The sequence below is a fragment of the Trachemys scripta genome, chromosome 14 (genome assembly GCF_013100865.1).
Source record: "Trachemys scripta elegans isolate TJP31775 chromosome 14, CAS_Tse_1.0, whole genome shotgun sequence".
In the NCBI taxonomy this organism is placed as follows: Eukaryota; Metazoa; Chordata; order Testudines; family Emydidae; genus Trachemys; species Trachemys scripta.
In genome coordinates, this window is record NC_048311.1 from 29,866,861 (window position 1) to 29,885,391 (window position 18,531).

Genomic DNA, 18,531 nt, shown 5'->3' on the forward strand with positions numbered 1-18,531 from the left:
ACGCCTCGGCACCCGGCTCCGGGGATCCCTGGCTCTGGGCAGAGCCGAGCGCTCCAGCGGAGACCCAGGCAAGGCTGGGCCGGCCTCCCTTCTCCCATTGGTCTGGGGCAGCCCTGGAGGGCGGGGACTGCCGAGCCGGTATTAAAAATCACATGGCCGCCCTCCGAAAAGAGGCAGTAGCTCATGGAGTGTTTGAGTTGCAAACAGTGCAGCGGGGTAGGGAGCTTGGGATTGGTTTGCTGATTCCCCCTGGCCACTGGATCTTACACTCTTTTATGTATATCCATCCCCAGCTTAAATCCACCGCCAGGTAAGGAGCACTTTATTTTAACCTACATCTTTCGGTAGTGAAGTCTGCAACACAGTCACCTCTGAAATGCCCCCCTCGAATGTTTGTGCCTAAGGGGTACTGGGGTGTGTGTGTGTGTGGGGGGGGAATCAGTCTATATGTGTGTGTTTTACTATCAGGGTTATTGATTGCACTTTTCTGCATAGTCATATGAAGGGAGAGCTTCACCATTTCTCATACACCCCACAAACAGTCTAATTAATCTCACTAGTGCAAATAATTAGCTAGGTATGCTTGGAACACTTGAGCATCTGTTTGTGCTCATTTTTTTTTTTTCGAGTCACCAGCTGCCACTGAAGGATGTTGTATTTTGGGGGAGGGTTGGCAGTTAGTATCAAAACTCTCCTTTCCTCTGTAGGGTGCATCCTTTTCTTTTTGCCTATTATTCCAGGGATTCTAGAACAGAGGGAAAAGATCAAAGCACACAGAATTACAGAGTTTAGAACATGATTTTTTAAAAATTTTAAAAAAATCTATCACCTCTTGCACAACACCAGGACACTTATTCATAACACTGCACATCGACTGTAGTCTATGAAAGATGCATCAAAGCAACTTGTGGAATTCTTTCTTAATGGGTCTGGCAAAAAGAAGAAGTAAGAAAAAAAGCCATTGTGGTTTGAGTGACTGTGGAGAGATTGCGTCATTTTAACTTGATTCATGACCGTTAAAAAAAAACACATATAGGAAATGGCAGACTTATTTGTGGCTGTATTGTACAAGCGTTTCCATTTTAACCAGGCAAGTGCTTCACATGAACTTTGGAGATTGTCTGTAGACAGTAGTTGCCGAACACACTTGAAGTCTATTCTGGGTGTAAAAAGATGTGTTCACTGCCACATCTCTACTCATCAGGCTGTATCTAGTTATGTGTACTTTTCTGTGTTCTCTGCCTTACCTTTACACTTGTTTGCTTTTCCATCCTGCTGGCCAGCACATCAACTACACCCCCTGGTGATGAATATTTCATTTGTAGTTACTTTGTCATCATCTAGAAATATCCTGAGATCTGCAAAGGAGCAGGATCTCAGATGACAGTGCCACTTATCTTTCCCCTTTTTCTCTGTACACTTTTTCCTGCATTTCTTTTCTCAAATGTCTTCATTGTTTTATTAAAGAAAATCTGTCATGATCCAAGCTAGTTTAAATACAGAATATGCCTCAAATCCCCTAGCCAAAGCAAGTAGGGAAATGAGGAGAGGCTGGGCTAACAATTTTTAAATAATATATGGGACTGGGGAAAGGTCACTGCGCCTTTACACCTGAAGATCTCTGACCAATAAAATAAGAGAGCATGGGCTTTTGGTTTTGCTATATATCTTGGCAGTCTTCTGTTTACTGAAGAGGGAGGAAGGTAGCAGTTGTGCTCACTTAGCAACATGTGCCCTGCACACACAACGCAGGGTAATGTGGCGTCAGCTTGGGAATAACTGCCCGGATCGCTCATTAGCAATCTCTCTCTCAACTCTTGTAACATCTCTATCTGTGATCAGTCTGAAACTCTCCTGCACGTTTCTCTTCCACTCGCTCAGTGCAAATTACAGCCATTGGATGTAATTATTTTTCCTTAGGAGCTCTTAGAGATTTTGTTGTTGAATCAGGGTTTGTCCAGAAATGCTTCATTAATAGTGAAGTCCCCTTCTATTCCCCAATTCCAAGCCTCCCCTTGCAACATTTGAAATTCTGATCTACCTTACTTTAGTGAATCTGTACACGTGCCAGCAACTGGTTTTAATACTTCCCTACGGTGAAAACGGTGTTGTTTTTCTGTGGAGAGATAATGGGGTGAATAAAATAAGATAATTTAGTTTATGTCTGACTACATGTCATTATGCAATTCTCCCTCTTCCTCCCCCCTCCTCATCGTGAGGGCTGTAAGTTTCGTCTGTTCTTTGTACTCAGTGATAACATGAGAATCTTTGGAAAAATTAAACTTGTATTCCAACGGAGCAGCAGGTGGATGATCAAAGTAAGGCATCATATCAGATTTTTAGCCCAGCTGTGTGTATTTTTAGCTTTGTACACACTTTTTGTGTCGGGCCTGACCCTGTATTCCTTGCAGTCCCCAAACTCCCACTGCAGCCAACTGGAAGAGTTTAGGATGCACAAGGTTCAGATCCCAACACTGGTGGATCTATTTGATTTCCCCTCCCCCCCCCCCATACACAGGGTCCTGATCCTTGAAGTCAATGGGAATTTTGCCACCTACTTGACTGGGGGCAGGATCAGGCCCCTTGTGTTTCACCAGCTGTGAGTCTGATTGCTGAAGTATTGCAAACCCCCTCCCCCCCGTATCCTAGCTACTCAAAGCACACACAAGGATGAGAGGCAATTTGTTCTGTTAAAAGACCGTAGACAGCTATCCTATGACCAGCACTGTAACATGTGGTGTGTGCCAGAGTTCCCCCAAGGCTGCATTTCAATGTTTCAGGAATATTTAAGCCAAAGTAGGTGCAGCTTTTGCTTCCAAAGGCGTAACACAACTATTAACTAATAATACTGTGCAGATGTACAGTAGGTGGAACAAATGGTATCATTAGCAATGGAAATATGACAACGGTAGGTGCCTATCGCTATTTTCAGGGTTCTAAATATGGCAAGCTATTTGTAGGAACCTGGCATTCTGGTTTCCGTGATTTGTGGCATTCAAACAAATGTCTTGGGGTCAAAAAAAATTGTTTTTTTTTTTTTTTTTTTGGTAGAAAGTTGCACATTCAGATCCCTCAGATTTCACAGCTGTCCCCTCCTCAGGCCCCTTCCCCCTTGAAATCCAAGAGACAATGCAGAAAAACGACTAAATTAGTTCTAAGTCTACATATTTCCATCAACTTGGAGCAAAACCTGCTTAGAACATGGAAGTTCAACATGATCATGCTTTTAGGATGTGGTTTATAATAGTGATTAATCTGCAAACCAATGCAATGATTTTGAAATGAGCTCTTCTTTTTCATGGAACATATAAATAGTAATTTGGCTTTTCCACTTGTATTTGGTTTTAGATGCATTTTCAAGCCAAGAGAAAATATCTCAAACTGAATGTTAGATGCATTCCTTTGCTTTAGAGAACTATATATTGGCAGGAATGAGAATCTCCGTTCTTATCACCCTTCCCCCACATTTAAAAAAAAAAACATACAAAGGGAACTTTACACAATGCAAACAAAATATTCAGACAGGTGTAAGCTTAACAGCACCATATCATCTTTATACATTAATAAGAAAGCTACATTCAAACTGGGTATTTTGAAAGCTGCCAAAATGTATCACGCACTGCAGAAGTCACAGATGACTAATCTCAGGAAATATGTGTTGGGCCACATTTCTTGTAGAGTAATTTAAAGTAAGTGTGTGTGTGTGTGTGTGTGTGTGTGTTTAAAGCAAACCACCATAAAGTAGCTCTTCGGGAAGAAATGTCTTATGCACATCTATAAAGGTCACTTATTCTTTTTGCTTGTCACCTGCTGTTTTCTTACACACATCTGCTTACCTATGTCCTTGTGATGCAGCTGCGAGGTGTAGGGGACGGAGGAATTAAGAGATCATATGCTGAACTCTAGAGATTCCAAATCTGTCTAGGATTTTAACCCTGTTATTGGACCAGCGGTAGTTCCTATCCACAGTATTACTTTTTAACCTTGCTCTACTCAGGTCAGGAAGAACAGCTAGAGTGTGTGCAAACTATTTCACATGCAGAAGTCTTATTCTTTGGTTGACACAATTGTGCCAGTTCTTAGAAATGAGTCAGATTAATTTTGTTAATATCCGTTAACAAAAGACACCTTAGTGTACTCTTCCACTAATGTGATTGGTACTTGGATCTCCTGCTGTGGCAAACCCATTATTTTAAAATCAGTTATGACTTTCTTTTTCCCTTTGGTCGTGTGTGTGCAGGGGGGATTATTACAATTCATGCATTTTGCCTCCTCTGCAGTATTTCAATTAAATCTCCTGCAATACAGTAGGTGACTTAATGGATGATGCGCTTGTTAAAAGCAAACACTGGGTCTAAGCCAGAGCTCCATGAAATGAGTTTGGTGCCCTCCAGTCTCAGCAAACACATCTTGTATCCACTATGCTAAGCCCTAACCATTGACATTCACGACACAAGGGAAACTCAGGACCATTTTCCTTTTGAAGGCAGAATCTCCTTTTTCTCCAGAGAGGAAATTGCCTTGTTGCCACCATCAAAGGCATCACAGAGATGTTAGGCCAATCCTACGTCTGTTAAAGCCATTTACCAAGAACTTGCGCGGGAGCAGGATGGGGCCTTATTTGGTTTGTGTGATGATTTCCTACTGTGAATTTAATGATTGTATGGATCCCATCAAATTGCTGTGGCTTTGGTTTAAATAATTGCCCAACGTAGTCTGTATGGCTTTATTCCTATAGCTGGCAAAGACTGCACAACTTTTGCTTTAATGGACTAGTAAAGGGCTAAATTCTGCACAAGTGTAATTTAATGGAAGTTAGTGGAGTATCACTAGAGCTAAATTTGGCCCAAGGAGCATATGACCCTCATAATGCACTTGTTCCTTGAATTAACGCACACCTGTATCTTGGCTGGAATAGACCCTGAAACACAGACTTCTATGTCATTGTAAATCAACTTGAGACTTGAACAGACATGCATGTGTTCAAGCTAATTCACCATTCCAAAGTAAACCAAAGGTGCAGGTGTATGTATTAGATAGATACGTGTATTTTCTGCTTTTAAGTGAATATTTCTTTAAGATATGTTCACTTTAGTGCTTGCTACAGAAAGAGTGATGACTTCTTTGCATTAACGATGTCAGTTTTGTCGATCCATAACCATAAACAGAGAATCTCTGTGCCCCAGGACAATTCCATGAATAGAAGTGAATAGATTGAAAAATGAACCGTGTGGATTTGGAGACTGGGGTCTTTATATAGCTTTGATTCATTGTTCTGTCCCTTTGAGTTCTAACATGCAGTTTGTCTTTTTCTTGCAGACCATGTGCTCTCCATGACGGATGTTCGATTGCTAAGCTAACGCTGAATGTCAGAAGACTCTCCTTGGTAGAGCCAAGGGTTGTTGGAAACTCCAACCTAGCCCTCTTATTTTTTTCTGTGTGTGTGTTCCTCTAGAACTTTCAAACCTGTTTCTCCAAAGGGTTTTGCAGAAACTCAGACTGTTTTCTAAAGCAGAAGCACCTCCGTCCACAGCAGTAGTGATGGGCAGCGTGCGAACCAACCGCTATAGCATCGTTTCCTCAGAAGAGGATGGCATGAAGCTGGCAACCATGGCAGTTGCCAATGGCTTCGGGAACGGGAAGAGCAAGGTACACACTAGACAGCAGTGCAGGAGCCGCTTCGTCAAGAAAGACGGACACTGCAACGTCCAATTCATTAATGTGGGCGAGAAAGGACAACGTTACCTGGCAGACATCTTTACCACCTGCGTGGATATTCGCTGGAGGTGGATGCTAGTTATCTTCTGCCTGGCTTTCATCCTTTCCTGGCTTTTTTTTGGCTGTGTGTTTTGGCTGATTGCTCTGTTGCATGGGGATCTGGAGGACTCAGGAAACTACAAACCTTGTGTCTCCAATGTGAACAGCTTCACTGCAGCCTTCCTCTTCTCCATCGAAACTCAGACAACGATTGGGTATGGTTTTAGGTGCGTCACGGACGAGTGCCCCATTGCAGTCTTCATGGTGGTTTTCCAGTCTATCGTAGGCTGCATCATTGATGCCTTCATCATTGGGGCTGTCATGGCAAAGATGGCTAAACCAAAAAAGAGAAACGAAACTCTAGTCTTCAGTCACAATGCTGTTGTGGGCCTGAGGGATGGGAAGCTGTGTTTAATGTGGCGTGTTGGAAACCTACGGAAAAGCCATTTGGTAGAGGCACACGTGAGAGCCCAGCTTCTTAAATCCAGGGTCACCTCCGAAGGAGAATACATCCCCTTGGACCAAATAGACATCAACGTTGGGTTTGATAGTGGGATAGACCGCATATTCCTGGTCTCCCCAATTACAATAGTCCATGAAATAGATGAACAAAGCCCCTTGTATGACTACAGTAAGCAAGACATGGACAATGCAGACTTTGAAATTGTAGTAATATTAGAGGGCATGGTGGAAGCTACCGCCATGACTACCCAGTGCCGTAGTTCATATCTGGCAAACGAAATCCTCTGGGGCCACCGTTATGAGCCTGTGCTCTTTGAAGAGAAAAACTACTACAAAGTGGACTATTCTAGGTTCCACAAAACGTACGAAGTGCCCAACACACCCCTTTGTAGTGCCAGAGACTTAGCAGAAAAGAAATACATTCTCTCTAATGCAAATTCTTTTTGCTATGAGAATGAAGTGGCCCTCACTAGCAAAGAAGAGGACGAGAGTGACAATGGGGTGCCTGAAAGCATGAGCACAGACACCCTCCCAGACATGGACCATCATAACCAAGCTGGGGTGCCACTAGAACCTAGGCCGTTAAGGCGGGAATCGGAAATATGACTGACTGACTTTTTCTCTGTTATCTTTTGGTTTAAAAGAAAAATACGTCGGTCAAAGGCACAGTGAGCTGAGAGTTGGCCCAAAGCCGTTTTCAGACGATGGTACTGTTGAAGAAAGGCGTGAAGACAAGCGGTCCTGAGGAAACTAAGCCAGTTTTAGGGCTGTCTTTAGAGGAGAGAGAGCTGAAAATGAACTCTAAACACGAAGCACTAAACAATGTCTAAGCATGACCAGAAGGCACATATATATTGTAGAATAAATTATGTATATATTTTTTTACAAAACTTGAACTTGCAGGCGAGCTTTGGTTGGGTTATTATTTTTTTTTTTTCAACTTTTTCCAGAATGCTTCTCTCTAGGGAACAAGAATGTTTTTAATGGCATAACAAAGGCAAGAATCTGCCTTATTATTATTATTATTATTATTATTATTGTTATTATTTTAAGAAAGCTGCTGCTAACTACATGGACACAAATTGTAATTTTTTTGTGGCAGTGTAGTTTTTTCTTTTGTGTAATTTAAAAAAAAAAAAGTCAACATTGAATTTTGTGGGTTGAAAAGCTCGTGATCACACTTCAAAGAGGCCAATGCGGCCGTATAGTCTGAACTTCGTTTGAGGCCAGTAGTTTGATAGCTAGAATCAATTTTTCTCTCTTTTCAGTTACATAAGGGGCATTATGTAACATAAGGCCAATTGGTAGCCTCCAGCAAAATTTTTTTTCAGGCGGGGATGGGAGGGAGCTGAGTTTAATTCTCTATCTAAAAATTAAGTTGAAACTACCTAAATGGATACCAAAGAAAATGCACAGTTTTGCACAGGGGAGTTTATTTAAATGAAACAGGCTGCTTTAAACAAACAAAATTTGAACCTCAGACTTTTTTTTTTAAAGGGCCTCATTTCGCACCTTATTCAGAAAATAGAGGGTAAGACTCCGATCTAAGTAAGCAAGACATTTTTCCCCCCTCTGTGGGAAAACGAGCTCCCTTTCTTTCTTTTTATAAGAAGGAAAAGGGGGGGGAGGGGGGAAGCAAACATCTGTTCTTTCCTGTTTAGCAAAACACCAGCAGGGCTGCAGCAGAAGGTCAAGTGTTGTTCTACACACATTCCAAAACTGCTTCTAGAACTTAGAGGGCCCTTTTAGAGCTGACCCAGCGTTCTGAGAACTGAGCCATCAGACATGCTGCAGGCGGTCATTACATTTCCAGTTAAACTAGGCTAAGAGCCATGCAAAGCTGCTGATCTGCGCTAGGCTAACTCGGCTGGAGCAGGCATTTAGGCGTAGGTGAGGCGAGCAACACATAAATCCCTGGGGAGGAGGAGGGGAGGGAAGTTGTAACAGAGCAATCTGAAAGAGCATAGGGATGTGAACGTTTTGGAAAAATGCTTCCCTTTGGCGGGGCACAGGTGTCAGACCAGGTGTAATAGTGTGCTCTGGATCATTTGAAAAAGGATTATTTGCAGATAATACTGTAAAAGAGTTCCCTCTCCCACCTCCTTTTTACCTGTAAACATCGACTGGGCTATCTGTGGATGAAATATGTCATCAGGCCTTGTGACCTTTTGTAAAGCCATGGCTCTAATGGTATTTTGGCCCCCTTGCCAAGAATGCTTTAATATTTTCTGTGCCTCTAAGATCAAGCATGTAACTTAGCTGTACTTGAAGGTTCCTTGCCTGTGAATCTTCCTCAAGGAATAGGGAATGGTGGAGGTGGGGACAATAGATTCTAGTCAACTCTTTTACAGTATTGACTCACTGTATGCCATTAAAAAACAGCTTGTTCTAGGTCTAATGTCTTCTGCAAATGGACATCTGTGAAGGCCTCTGGCCCCTTACAGCCCTGCCTGAAGGAAATGCCTGCAATGACAAGGTGGTTTCTGATACAATGGTATTTACAGTAACCTGAGTAGGTGGGTTCTAAAACTGTGGAAATTTTACATTGTAAAGGTAGCTCTGGATATTCTAAAGAGGGCAGATGTTATTTAAATACAAGTTCTAAAACTATTTATGGGGGGGATGGGGGAAGGGAATTAAACCCACACGGCAACTTGAACACAGTTCTGGGTCATAGCCAGTGAATGCAACTGAACGCTACTTGTGCTGCTATTGTGATATTCTTGTAAAGGAAAACAACTAAACCAAAGAGTATTCAGTGAAATGTAAAACAAATGAAGATGCAATGGGGGAAGGAAGGAAATGGGGGAATGAGATGGAGAAAAGGGAACCTTTTCCCTAATTAGATCACTCCAAAATATACAGTGCCCCACTTAGGAGACTTGAAAAATCTGAGCAAGGGACAGGAGATAAGGGAAAATAAAAAGCTTCAGTTTGTTTCTTTAAGAAAAAATAAACAAAACAAAAAAAAGGAAAAAATCTGAAATTTCTGGTGCACAGTTTTTTTCGAGTCACAGTTTTTCAGAAATGTTTTTAAAATGTACATTTTATAAAGTTTATCAAGTATTTTCATATTTAAAGCCAAATGTAAATAGAAGTCTGTAAAGGAGAAGAAGAAAAATGAAAAATGAAATAAATCCGTAGGAAGTATAAATTCAGTTTAGCAGTTTCTGCTAGCTAGTACCTAGATGCTACCGGTTAGCATGGTTTTAGCAAACACTTGCAAGCCTTATAGGGTTCCTAATGCTATGAACTTCTGTTATTTATTTAAGCATGGACTTTTAATTTGAAAATATTTTCTAGTTACTGGCGTTTTTAAAAGTTACAAGCTTTCAGATTGCTAGTCTTGTTGAGAGTGGATACTTAGGTAATTCATTGCACTCTCTGCTGGATTTATTTTATTTTTAAATAACCCTTTGTCTCTACCGACTGAATCTAGCATTGCAGATTTGCACTCAGCCTCTGGCTTGTGAAAGCTGCTAGGAAAGAGACCTGACCTGCAATGTATATTTCATGGTACCCTCCCCACCCCTTGTTCATATCTCAAATGGTTTAAATACATTTCTTGAACATGCCTTGGTAAGCCCAATACAGGTCAAACTATTGTAGGGTTGGTTAATTCTTTTCTTTTCTTTTTTAAAGGCGTGCATAGTGACTGACAGCGTTCATACTTAGTGATACTGGGCCAAATTAATCCCACATTTGTGGCTTGATCCAAATGCCTGTTGAAGCAGATGGGAGTCTTTCCATTGGCTTTACAAGTTTTGGATCTGGTCCTTAGTCTATGGCATGACCCCAAGGATGAAGTTGGCTCAGTGTCTTTTGTGTCTGGCACAGGTGGTTTTATGTATCTTGCTTGGGGAGTTGGGGAGGATTTAGTTATTTCTGCCCTTCCCTGAAAATACTTGAATAAGACTTAATGTCTGAAACATAATACCGCCTACAATGACAAAAGGCATTTGTGAGACAGGTTGGGCTGTGTTGTTTCTCTCCTCTGTCTCTTAGGTGCAACTTGTTTTTCGGATAAGTAGCAAGGGTGGAAATCACTACATTTTAGTTGTGTTTAATGATACATTCTCCCAATCATGATAAATTTCTGTGGTGTTAACTTAGCACTTGTTCTCTTTTGGCAAAGACAAAGGGTTTGTATGTTTTTATCTGGTCTCTTAGGTCCTTTTTTTTTCCATATTGGATTACAAGGTAAAACCGAGAAGTACTGTAATGTCTTTAAACTATGGCTGCTCTTGACCATTTTAAGGCAGAAGGGAGCTGCAGAGTCGCCGTCCCACCGCCAACCAGAAATTTATTTTGCAATGACTCTTGGTCTGCAGCTGTTGTAAGGTGAACAATCGAGACATTTGACAATTGTCCATTACTATTTTCCTGTTTGCAGCCTTTTTGTATCAAAGTCTTCCTAATGTACTGCACAAATCATGGATTGTACAGATTTTTATATATTATGTCTTATTTTATTATTTCTAAATAATAATAATAAAAAACAACAACGATCTTCTGTCTGTATCTTCTGCGTGTGGAGGGGGGAGGGGAGGGCTGGAACATCACTTTTTAACTGTATTGCGGTAGTGCCTGCAGCCAAGATAGGGGACCCTCTGAAGTGCCTCCCACAGGAACACATGCTAAGAGACAGCCCCTTCCCTCAAAAGCTTGTAATATTAGTAAACAAAGGGTAAGAGGACAGGAGATATTGTTCTCATTTTGCAGATTAGGGACTGACGCACAGAGCCTCATTGTCTCCTACGGCAATTTATACCAGATGAGGATCTGCCCCAGAGTGATTAAGTGACTTTCTTAAAGTCACCCAGGAAGACTGTGATAGAACTGAGAATTAAACTCAACCCTTCAGAGTTCTACTCCAGAGCCTTAACTCCGTGACCAGTGCTTAATTTGTAATGAAATTGGTGTCGGGCCTCAAGCAATTAGGTGCCTTGACTCAAGCTATTTTTTTACTTTCATAACTGATGCATCAAGCCCAGAGGTGCTGGGGCTATGAACTACCAACTCTAGAGGTGCCAGGGCTCGGCCCTGGCAAACTCCGGCACAAATTAAGCATTGCACGTGACTATCCTTCTTCTCTTAAGTACAAAGTGTTTGTACACAAAATAGAGATCACATTAATCAAAATGGTGATGAGATAACGGATTACAAGGGGCCTTGAAAAAAGTGTGCATGTATCCACCAAGAAATATAGCGTAGCAGGTGGGAAAATGGACACTCAGGGCATAAACTGAGGTTTGGGCATGGATTTCAAAATAAAATGGGAGCCACAATGCCAAATGCCCATGTATCATCCCAAAGGGATGTTCCACATTTACCTCTATTCCAAATAGACTTGGTTTAATGATCATAAACGTCTTAGAGCATTCTGAATCATGAACCTGATGTCACAATAGGCCAAATTCTGTCCTCAGGATACTCTTATGTGTGCCTCTGGTCGTCAGCTGCAGTTATGCTTGAGTATCTGGGACTAGAATCTGTGCCTCGAATAAATAGGCTGAAGACCCGAATGCACTTCTTGCACCATTTTGTGTGTGTGTGTGTGTGTCCCCTTCAATCTGACTTCTATTCTAGGCTTTGCCACTCAACTCCCTATGTGACCTTGGGCAAGTAGCTTCAACTCTCCATGCATCAGTTCTCCTGTCCATGATATGAAGACCAAAATGTGTGCCCCCTTTTTGTAAAGCAAGGTACAAGATCTGATCTGGTCTCTGTCCTGCATTTGATCATTTAGGGTTGAGAGGTGTGCCCCCCCCCCCCCCCGATTTGAAAACTTAAATTCAATGGTACAAGTGGATGTCTAATCCATACCACTATAGTTATACCCGCTAGCTTTGCTATAATGCTATGACTGACAAAGACACAATAGCAAACAGATTTCAGGTGTTGTGCCTTCAGATACAAGGAGCTGGAAAAAGTGGAAGATTTTACAAACTATCCAATATTGCCAGCATAAGCACTGCAGAACTCCTACTTAGCTCAAGAAGATTAGGCCAACGTAATCAAGATTTAAATATATTGTAATATCCAAGCACGGTATGAAGAGTTTCAAATTGTGTTTTGCACTGGATTTCTGGCTCTTACAGGTCCTTAATGGTATATAAATGAATCTCTAGTATGATGCTTCAAGACAGAACCTTGTCCTCTGTAAGGATCCCTATTGTAAATTCACCTTCCCTTTCCAAAATCTGTTTCTTAGAAAGGTAGTTTACGTGATGCATTGAAACTCATGCATATCCACGGTTTTGTTTTTAAACAGGGCCAAATTCAGAGCTAACGCATAAGGGACCACCTTGCAATCAGACTGCCTTACCCAAAGTTAAACTCTTTTAGAACTAGACCTTACTGATTTCTCTAATCAGTGTTATTTATGCAGAGAAGGTCAGCAGAAAGTGTATGCGAAAGAGCCAGACAATGGAGACATTCTGAAATACATTAGCTGAGAATCTGGCTCAAAGTATGGAGAGGCTTATTTTAAATGACACTTTAGTCTGCCTTCCTGTTATTGGCTTCTCTGATTGTGCTGCCCTCTTCTGGTCCTTCTGCATGCATTATCCTGGTGCAGCCTCCCATAGGTTAAGTTAAGTTAGACTCTGTAGGCCACATTCAGAGATGCAATGTGGAAGCAACAGCACCAGTATTCCAATCTCTCATGATTGTAGTGAATGTCTCACAATCCTTTTTTTCATTTTAATCATGAGTTCCTAGAATAATGTAATGATGTGAGGATCTCAGCTTTTATTTAAAAAAAAAATATAGAGATTTTATGGTTGCGGAGTAAAGCCTGAACATGTGACCTAACTGTAACCTAAAGGCTCAAAAGCCAGAAAAACACTAAAAAGAATTTAAACTTTTTTTTAAAAAAAATATAGCATTTTTCAGCCAGTCTAATGATTGTGGAGGGTCGGAGTCATGACTTTTGAACATTTTAAGGGTGGCAGTGTTGGGGTCAGTTTCATATTAGCAAGTGGGTCAGAGCATTTTAAAAGGGCTTGTCTAGAATAACGAGTTTGCACTGGTGTAACTATTTAGACAGTAAGCTCTTTGGGGCAAGGATGGTCTTCTTGGTTTTGTACAGCGCCTAGCGCAATGGGGTCTTGGTCCGTGCCTGAGGCTCCTAGGTGCTATTGCAATGCCAATAATATATATTAGTAATAATACATTGATGTGGCTAGAACAGCACAAATCATATTGTAGATGCACTACAGTGGGGACACTTTCCTGGTAATATACTGGTTTAAATCACAGCAGGGAGTGCCTGGTCTTACAACAGTGAAGCATATCTACAACGAGGATTTGCACTGCAATATAAACCCTAGTATACAGTGAATTGGAGTCTAAGTTGAAATAACATATATGTTTTGAGAAGGGGAGGGGCATAACATATATTTTTGAGAAGTTGAGGGGAGGAACAACAGTTGAGTTACAATAACTGTCTCTCAAGTCTTACTTCAATTCACCTCTGAATTTGGCCATCAGTGCATAAAGGGTTATCTACAATCTCTAAGATGCTATTGTTTATTTAACCTCTGTAGCTGGAGAATTTCTTGCTCAGAAGAATCAAAAGTACCTGACTTGCTGAAGATCTGTCTCCAGTGATGGGTAGGTTGGATGGCATTTGAAAGCATTTCAAACTTTTCCAGTTAATTGCACTTATGCTGAATTTTAGACCTGTATTTAGTTAAAAAACCCAGCAATGTGGGTCTAGACAAAACTACATGACAAGCCAGTGCTACAGAACATGAAAGCCAGGCATTCTAGCTGGAGAAGTCACCCCAAAAATGAGAGTAAGAATCTTTCAGTGCTTATTAATCAACAAAATATTTACAGCCAGAAGACCAAATTCTCATCTCACTCACATGGGTACAAATCCAAAGTAACTCAGTTGAAATCAGGAGATAAGTAAAATCAATAGAGTTACTCTTGATTTACAGAAGGCGTCTGAAATCAGAATTTGGCTTGGGGTGAAGGAGCAGGAGGAATCTCCTATAAAATACTTAGGGCAGTTCCCCTTTATGTATTGAGAACTATACCTTAAGAGAGGTGGGAGATTCACTAGGGTAGATCACAGATGATGGCATATCTATATTGTTTCCCATTAGGAAAACAGGAAGGAATGTTGTAATGGATATAATGCTGCCAGGGGAACACCAGGGATATTATGTGAACTATTCATATCACTTCCAGCATGGCAGTCAGAAAAGAGACATGTAACATAGGCCAGAACTGTGACCAAAGGCCATGGGCAAGCGTTTTCAGTGCATTTGGCAAGTCTCCAATAGGCGCCCAAATCCATTCCTAAATCCCTACATTTCTCTTGTATGCAGGGTAGATTTTCTTTTGTAAACTCTCGCTGGTACCTAAAATCCAGCACGTTCACCTTAATGCAAGTTCTTGAGGAGTGAGAATTTGCAATTCCTCCCATTTGCACTTTAGCTTACGACTAGATAAGTTTTGATGCCTTCCTTTGGCTTTTTCCTTTTCTGCAGTGGACTCGTAATAACGCTTTATCTTGAAATTTGGATAGTTATTTGCAGATGTTGGTGTGTGTGCTCCTGGGCGGGGCGGGGGTGGGGGGGGGAGTAGAGGAAGAGGAGAACACAAAAGTAAAGAAAATGAATATTACAGAAAGCGTAATAGTATAAAAATAAAATACAAGCCTTGAAGGCAATTCTTTCAGGGGTTTCCCTAACTATAGGCTTCATTCCAGCAATGCAGTTTAGAGTCTTACCAAAGGTACAAATCCAACATATCGCCTGGCAAACAAATGTATTTTGTAGGGCTGGGCAGCCTGGGGAAAACCCACCTCTTTAAGCAGCTCATAAGTTTTATTTTATTCTTTAAAAAATTAGTTCCCTACGCTTGTGGGCTGAAATACAGTCAATGAGGAAGGACAGAGGTAAAGCAATAAGCTTTTTAAAGAGCCTCGTGGAGACTCATACAAGTTAGACGCAGTGAATTGTGAAATAGTTACTGGGATGGTGGGCATTTTATTGCTCATTTCATGCTCCTTCTGCTTTCTTTCTGGAGAGACAAAAACCACACTTAAGGCCTGATCCTGAATGACTCAGGCAAAACAAAGTGGGTTTGGCTTCAGCGTGATTCTGGGCTGAGAAAGAATTTGAGAATCAGGCCCTTAGGAAAAGAGGTGGGATCTTCTGGTTTCAATGTAGCCTGTGCAGAAGAAAGTCATGATCTCTAATCCCGGCTCTGACATAAGAATATAAGACCATAAGAACTGCTGTTCTGGGTCAAACCATGGTTCAATTTGCCCACTATCCTCTCCTCTACAGTGATCCAAATGGGAGCTTCAAGGGGGTGTAAAGAATAGGGCAATTATAGAGCGATCCACTCCTGGCTTCCACTCCTGGCTTCTGGTTATCAGAGGTTTAGGGTCACCTCGAGCATGGGGTTGCCCCCCTGACCATCTTGGCTAATAGACATTGATAGACCTATCCTGCCTGAACTTATCTAGTTATCTTTGAACCCTTTTGGCCATCACAACATCCCATGGCAATCAGTTCCACAGGTTATTTGTGCATTGTGTGAAAAGATACTTCCTCTTGTTTGTATTAAACCTGCTGCCTATTAATTTCATTGGATGACACCTGGTTTTTGTATTGTTTGAAAGGGTAAATATCGCTTCTCTATTCACTTTCTCCACACCTGTCATGGTTTTATAGAACCCTATCAAACCTCTCTCCCTCCCACCCCCCACCATGATTTGTCTCTTTTCTAAGCTAACAGACCTAATCTTTTAAGTCTCTCCCCATATGGAAGACATTCAATACCCTTCATCATCTTTGTTGCCCTTTTCAGAACCTTTTCCAGTTCCACAATTTTCTTTTTGAGTTGCACTCTCCTCTGTAGCCTTGAGCAAGTTACTTAGAGCCAGATGAGGTGAGTCCATTGTATGGCGCCAGAAGGGTGAGCAAGAAGCTCCCTTTACCTCTGACAGCAGGTCACACAATAGTCTTCTTCTTCCCCCAGGAAAAAGGATGTGGAAAAGGGGTTGATGAAGAGTGGGGAAGAGGTGGGGCTATAGCCCTGTCCTGCCCCACCTCTTCACAGACTGGTGCATCAAAGGGGACCAATAGGGCAAGGAGCAGTCCTGGCGGAGATAATGTCTCTCTGGGGAACTGCTGTCATGCATACAGGCCTCTCTATGAATAGCAGGTGTTTGGTTTGCTCTGGCTGGGCAGTGATCCTCCTCCTCCTCCTTCCCCAAAGGTGTGGAGAAGTGGGGATGTGATTCCTCTACATGCAGTATGGGATCCCTTGGGCTGAAGCATGCTATAGAAATGTAACATACAGTATTGAATCTGTTGAGGTGAAGGGCTTGCGCTATCTCTCCAGATCCCCTGGCATGGGACTGAAGAGGGAGTTGAGAACGAGCAGGATCGGAAACAGATAGGAATAGGGGAAACTAATGAGGGATGGGGAAAAATAGAGTCTGCCAACTCATATCCTAAGCAACCCCCACTTGCCCCAAGTCTCTTGCTATCCTGTCCCTGTTACTCCTAGAGGAAATTGCCCCTTGCCCTCTCCCAGATTAGGGGCAAAGCATGCTGCTAGGGCATCCTACTGTCTAAACTCCAAGTTTAAATAAACAGCAGCCTTAGACAAATCCTTAACCTCAGACAGCCAGAAGAAGAGCTTTGATGGAGGCCAAAACAGAAACTGATAGGACAGCTAATATGGAATGAAAATGGAGGTGGCTAGGACACAAATGGAGGAAGAACTGAACAACATAAGACAGGCGCTGGACTGGAATCCCCAGAGCAAGAGGTGATGACATAGACTAAGTACAATTTGGAAATGCACAACAGAAGCAGAACTGAAAGTCATCAAAAGGACCTGGGAAGAAGCTAAGACTGCAGCAAGAGATCGGCCAAGATGGAAGGCAGTGGTGAATACAGTGTCCTGTATTTTGAATGGAATAAAGAGGCATAAGTCAAATAAGTCTAGGGTGACCAGATATCCCGATTTTATAGGGACAGTCCCGATATTTGGGGCTTTTTCTTATATCGACTCCTATTACCCTTCATCTCCTGTCCCGATTTTTTTACATTTTCTATCGGGTCGCCCTAAATAAATCAAGCCATGCTGTTTGGACAGAGTGTGCATGAAGCTCGTTTTACTGCTGCCCTGGAGAAAACCAGAGGGCTTTATTCTTCAGGGCTGTCAAATAGGCCTTCACCAACATGCAATTTTCTTAAGATGAAACATATGGTTATGTGCCAATCATATTTGAAAACACAAATTGGTTCATTAAATATTTTGCATAATATGTCATGCATGGTGCTGCACGGTCATGCCGGTGTTTCATACCCGCTCTGGGAAGGGTGGGGTGAGGTTCTTGGTGGCCAGAGTCCCTGGCAGTACAGTTTACTGGAATAGTGAAGTGCACGCCTTTTATGGTTACCATGGAAACCAGGAAGCACCACGAACATTGCTATCAAGTTTTAAATAGTTAGTCAAATGAAAATAAAGAAAAAAAACTAAACCAGGATGCTTAGAGATAGCTATCTAACAAGCTGTGTTTTCATGATTAAACAGCTATAAAAATGTGCAGTTTTTACTTGCCTCTGACGCTAACCCTAAATTGAAATATCTCTCTTCAGCTTAAATCATTATTAGGCCTAATCCAGGCTTTTATTTAAATTGTTATACAATAGGCTGGTACCAGCAAAGGCTGGGTTTGAAGGCTACAGGTTAGTGACATGGGACCTTTATGTTAATGGATTAAAATCACCCATGGCCAATGCAGTGTTTAAGCCTTATTTTGTGGGCTTTAGTCATTCTCTCAAGTGATGTTCAGGTCTTCGTCCTGTGGCAGGGGTGAAGTTCAACCTATAGCCAGATGTAATTCATACCTTCAAGTCTTTGCAGCGGTATACATTTATGATTCCTTTGTATGATTTGGGTAATAGCATACACACAAAAATCCCAGGAGAAGTAAAGAGACCGGGCCAGTAAATCACTTTTTCATGTTGATACCTGTAGTGACTGTACCTTTACAGGAAAGGCAGAACAAGTAGTTAGTATTGTCTCTATTTACACCTTAGGCAAAAACGCTTTGGCTACACCACTTTTATTTAAGGTACTGCTGTGCTCTAAAAAAATGGAAAAGGACAGATGCATCTCTTTATTTTCACATCTAAATTGGTGGATCCTCCCCCATTAATCATCCCAGTAAAGAATTCCAGATGGGAAGGCTAAACAAACATGACTGAACTGTGTTACATACATTTCATCTGTTCCATAATTTCAAAGTAAAATCCCTATTTGCATAGA

The 18,531-nt window shown here is 41.6% G+C and overlaps 1 protein-coding gene across 1 annotated transcript; it reads left to right on the forward strand.

Annotated features, from left to right (window-relative positions):
* Positions 1-188: 188 nt before the first annotated feature.
* Positions 189-8,150, forward strand: KCNJ2 (potassium inwardly rectifying channel subfamily J member 2). Its single transcript, XM_034790467.1, has 2 exons — positions 189-310; positions 5,320-8,150. Exon 2 carries the CDS (start codon positions 5,542-5,544, stop codon positions 6,823-6,825), a length of 1,284 nt encoding a protein of 427 aa, XP_034646358.1. The 5' UTR covers positions 189-310; positions 5,320-5,541; the 3' UTR covers positions 6,826-8,150.
* Positions 8,151-18,531: the final 10,381 nt, after the last annotated feature.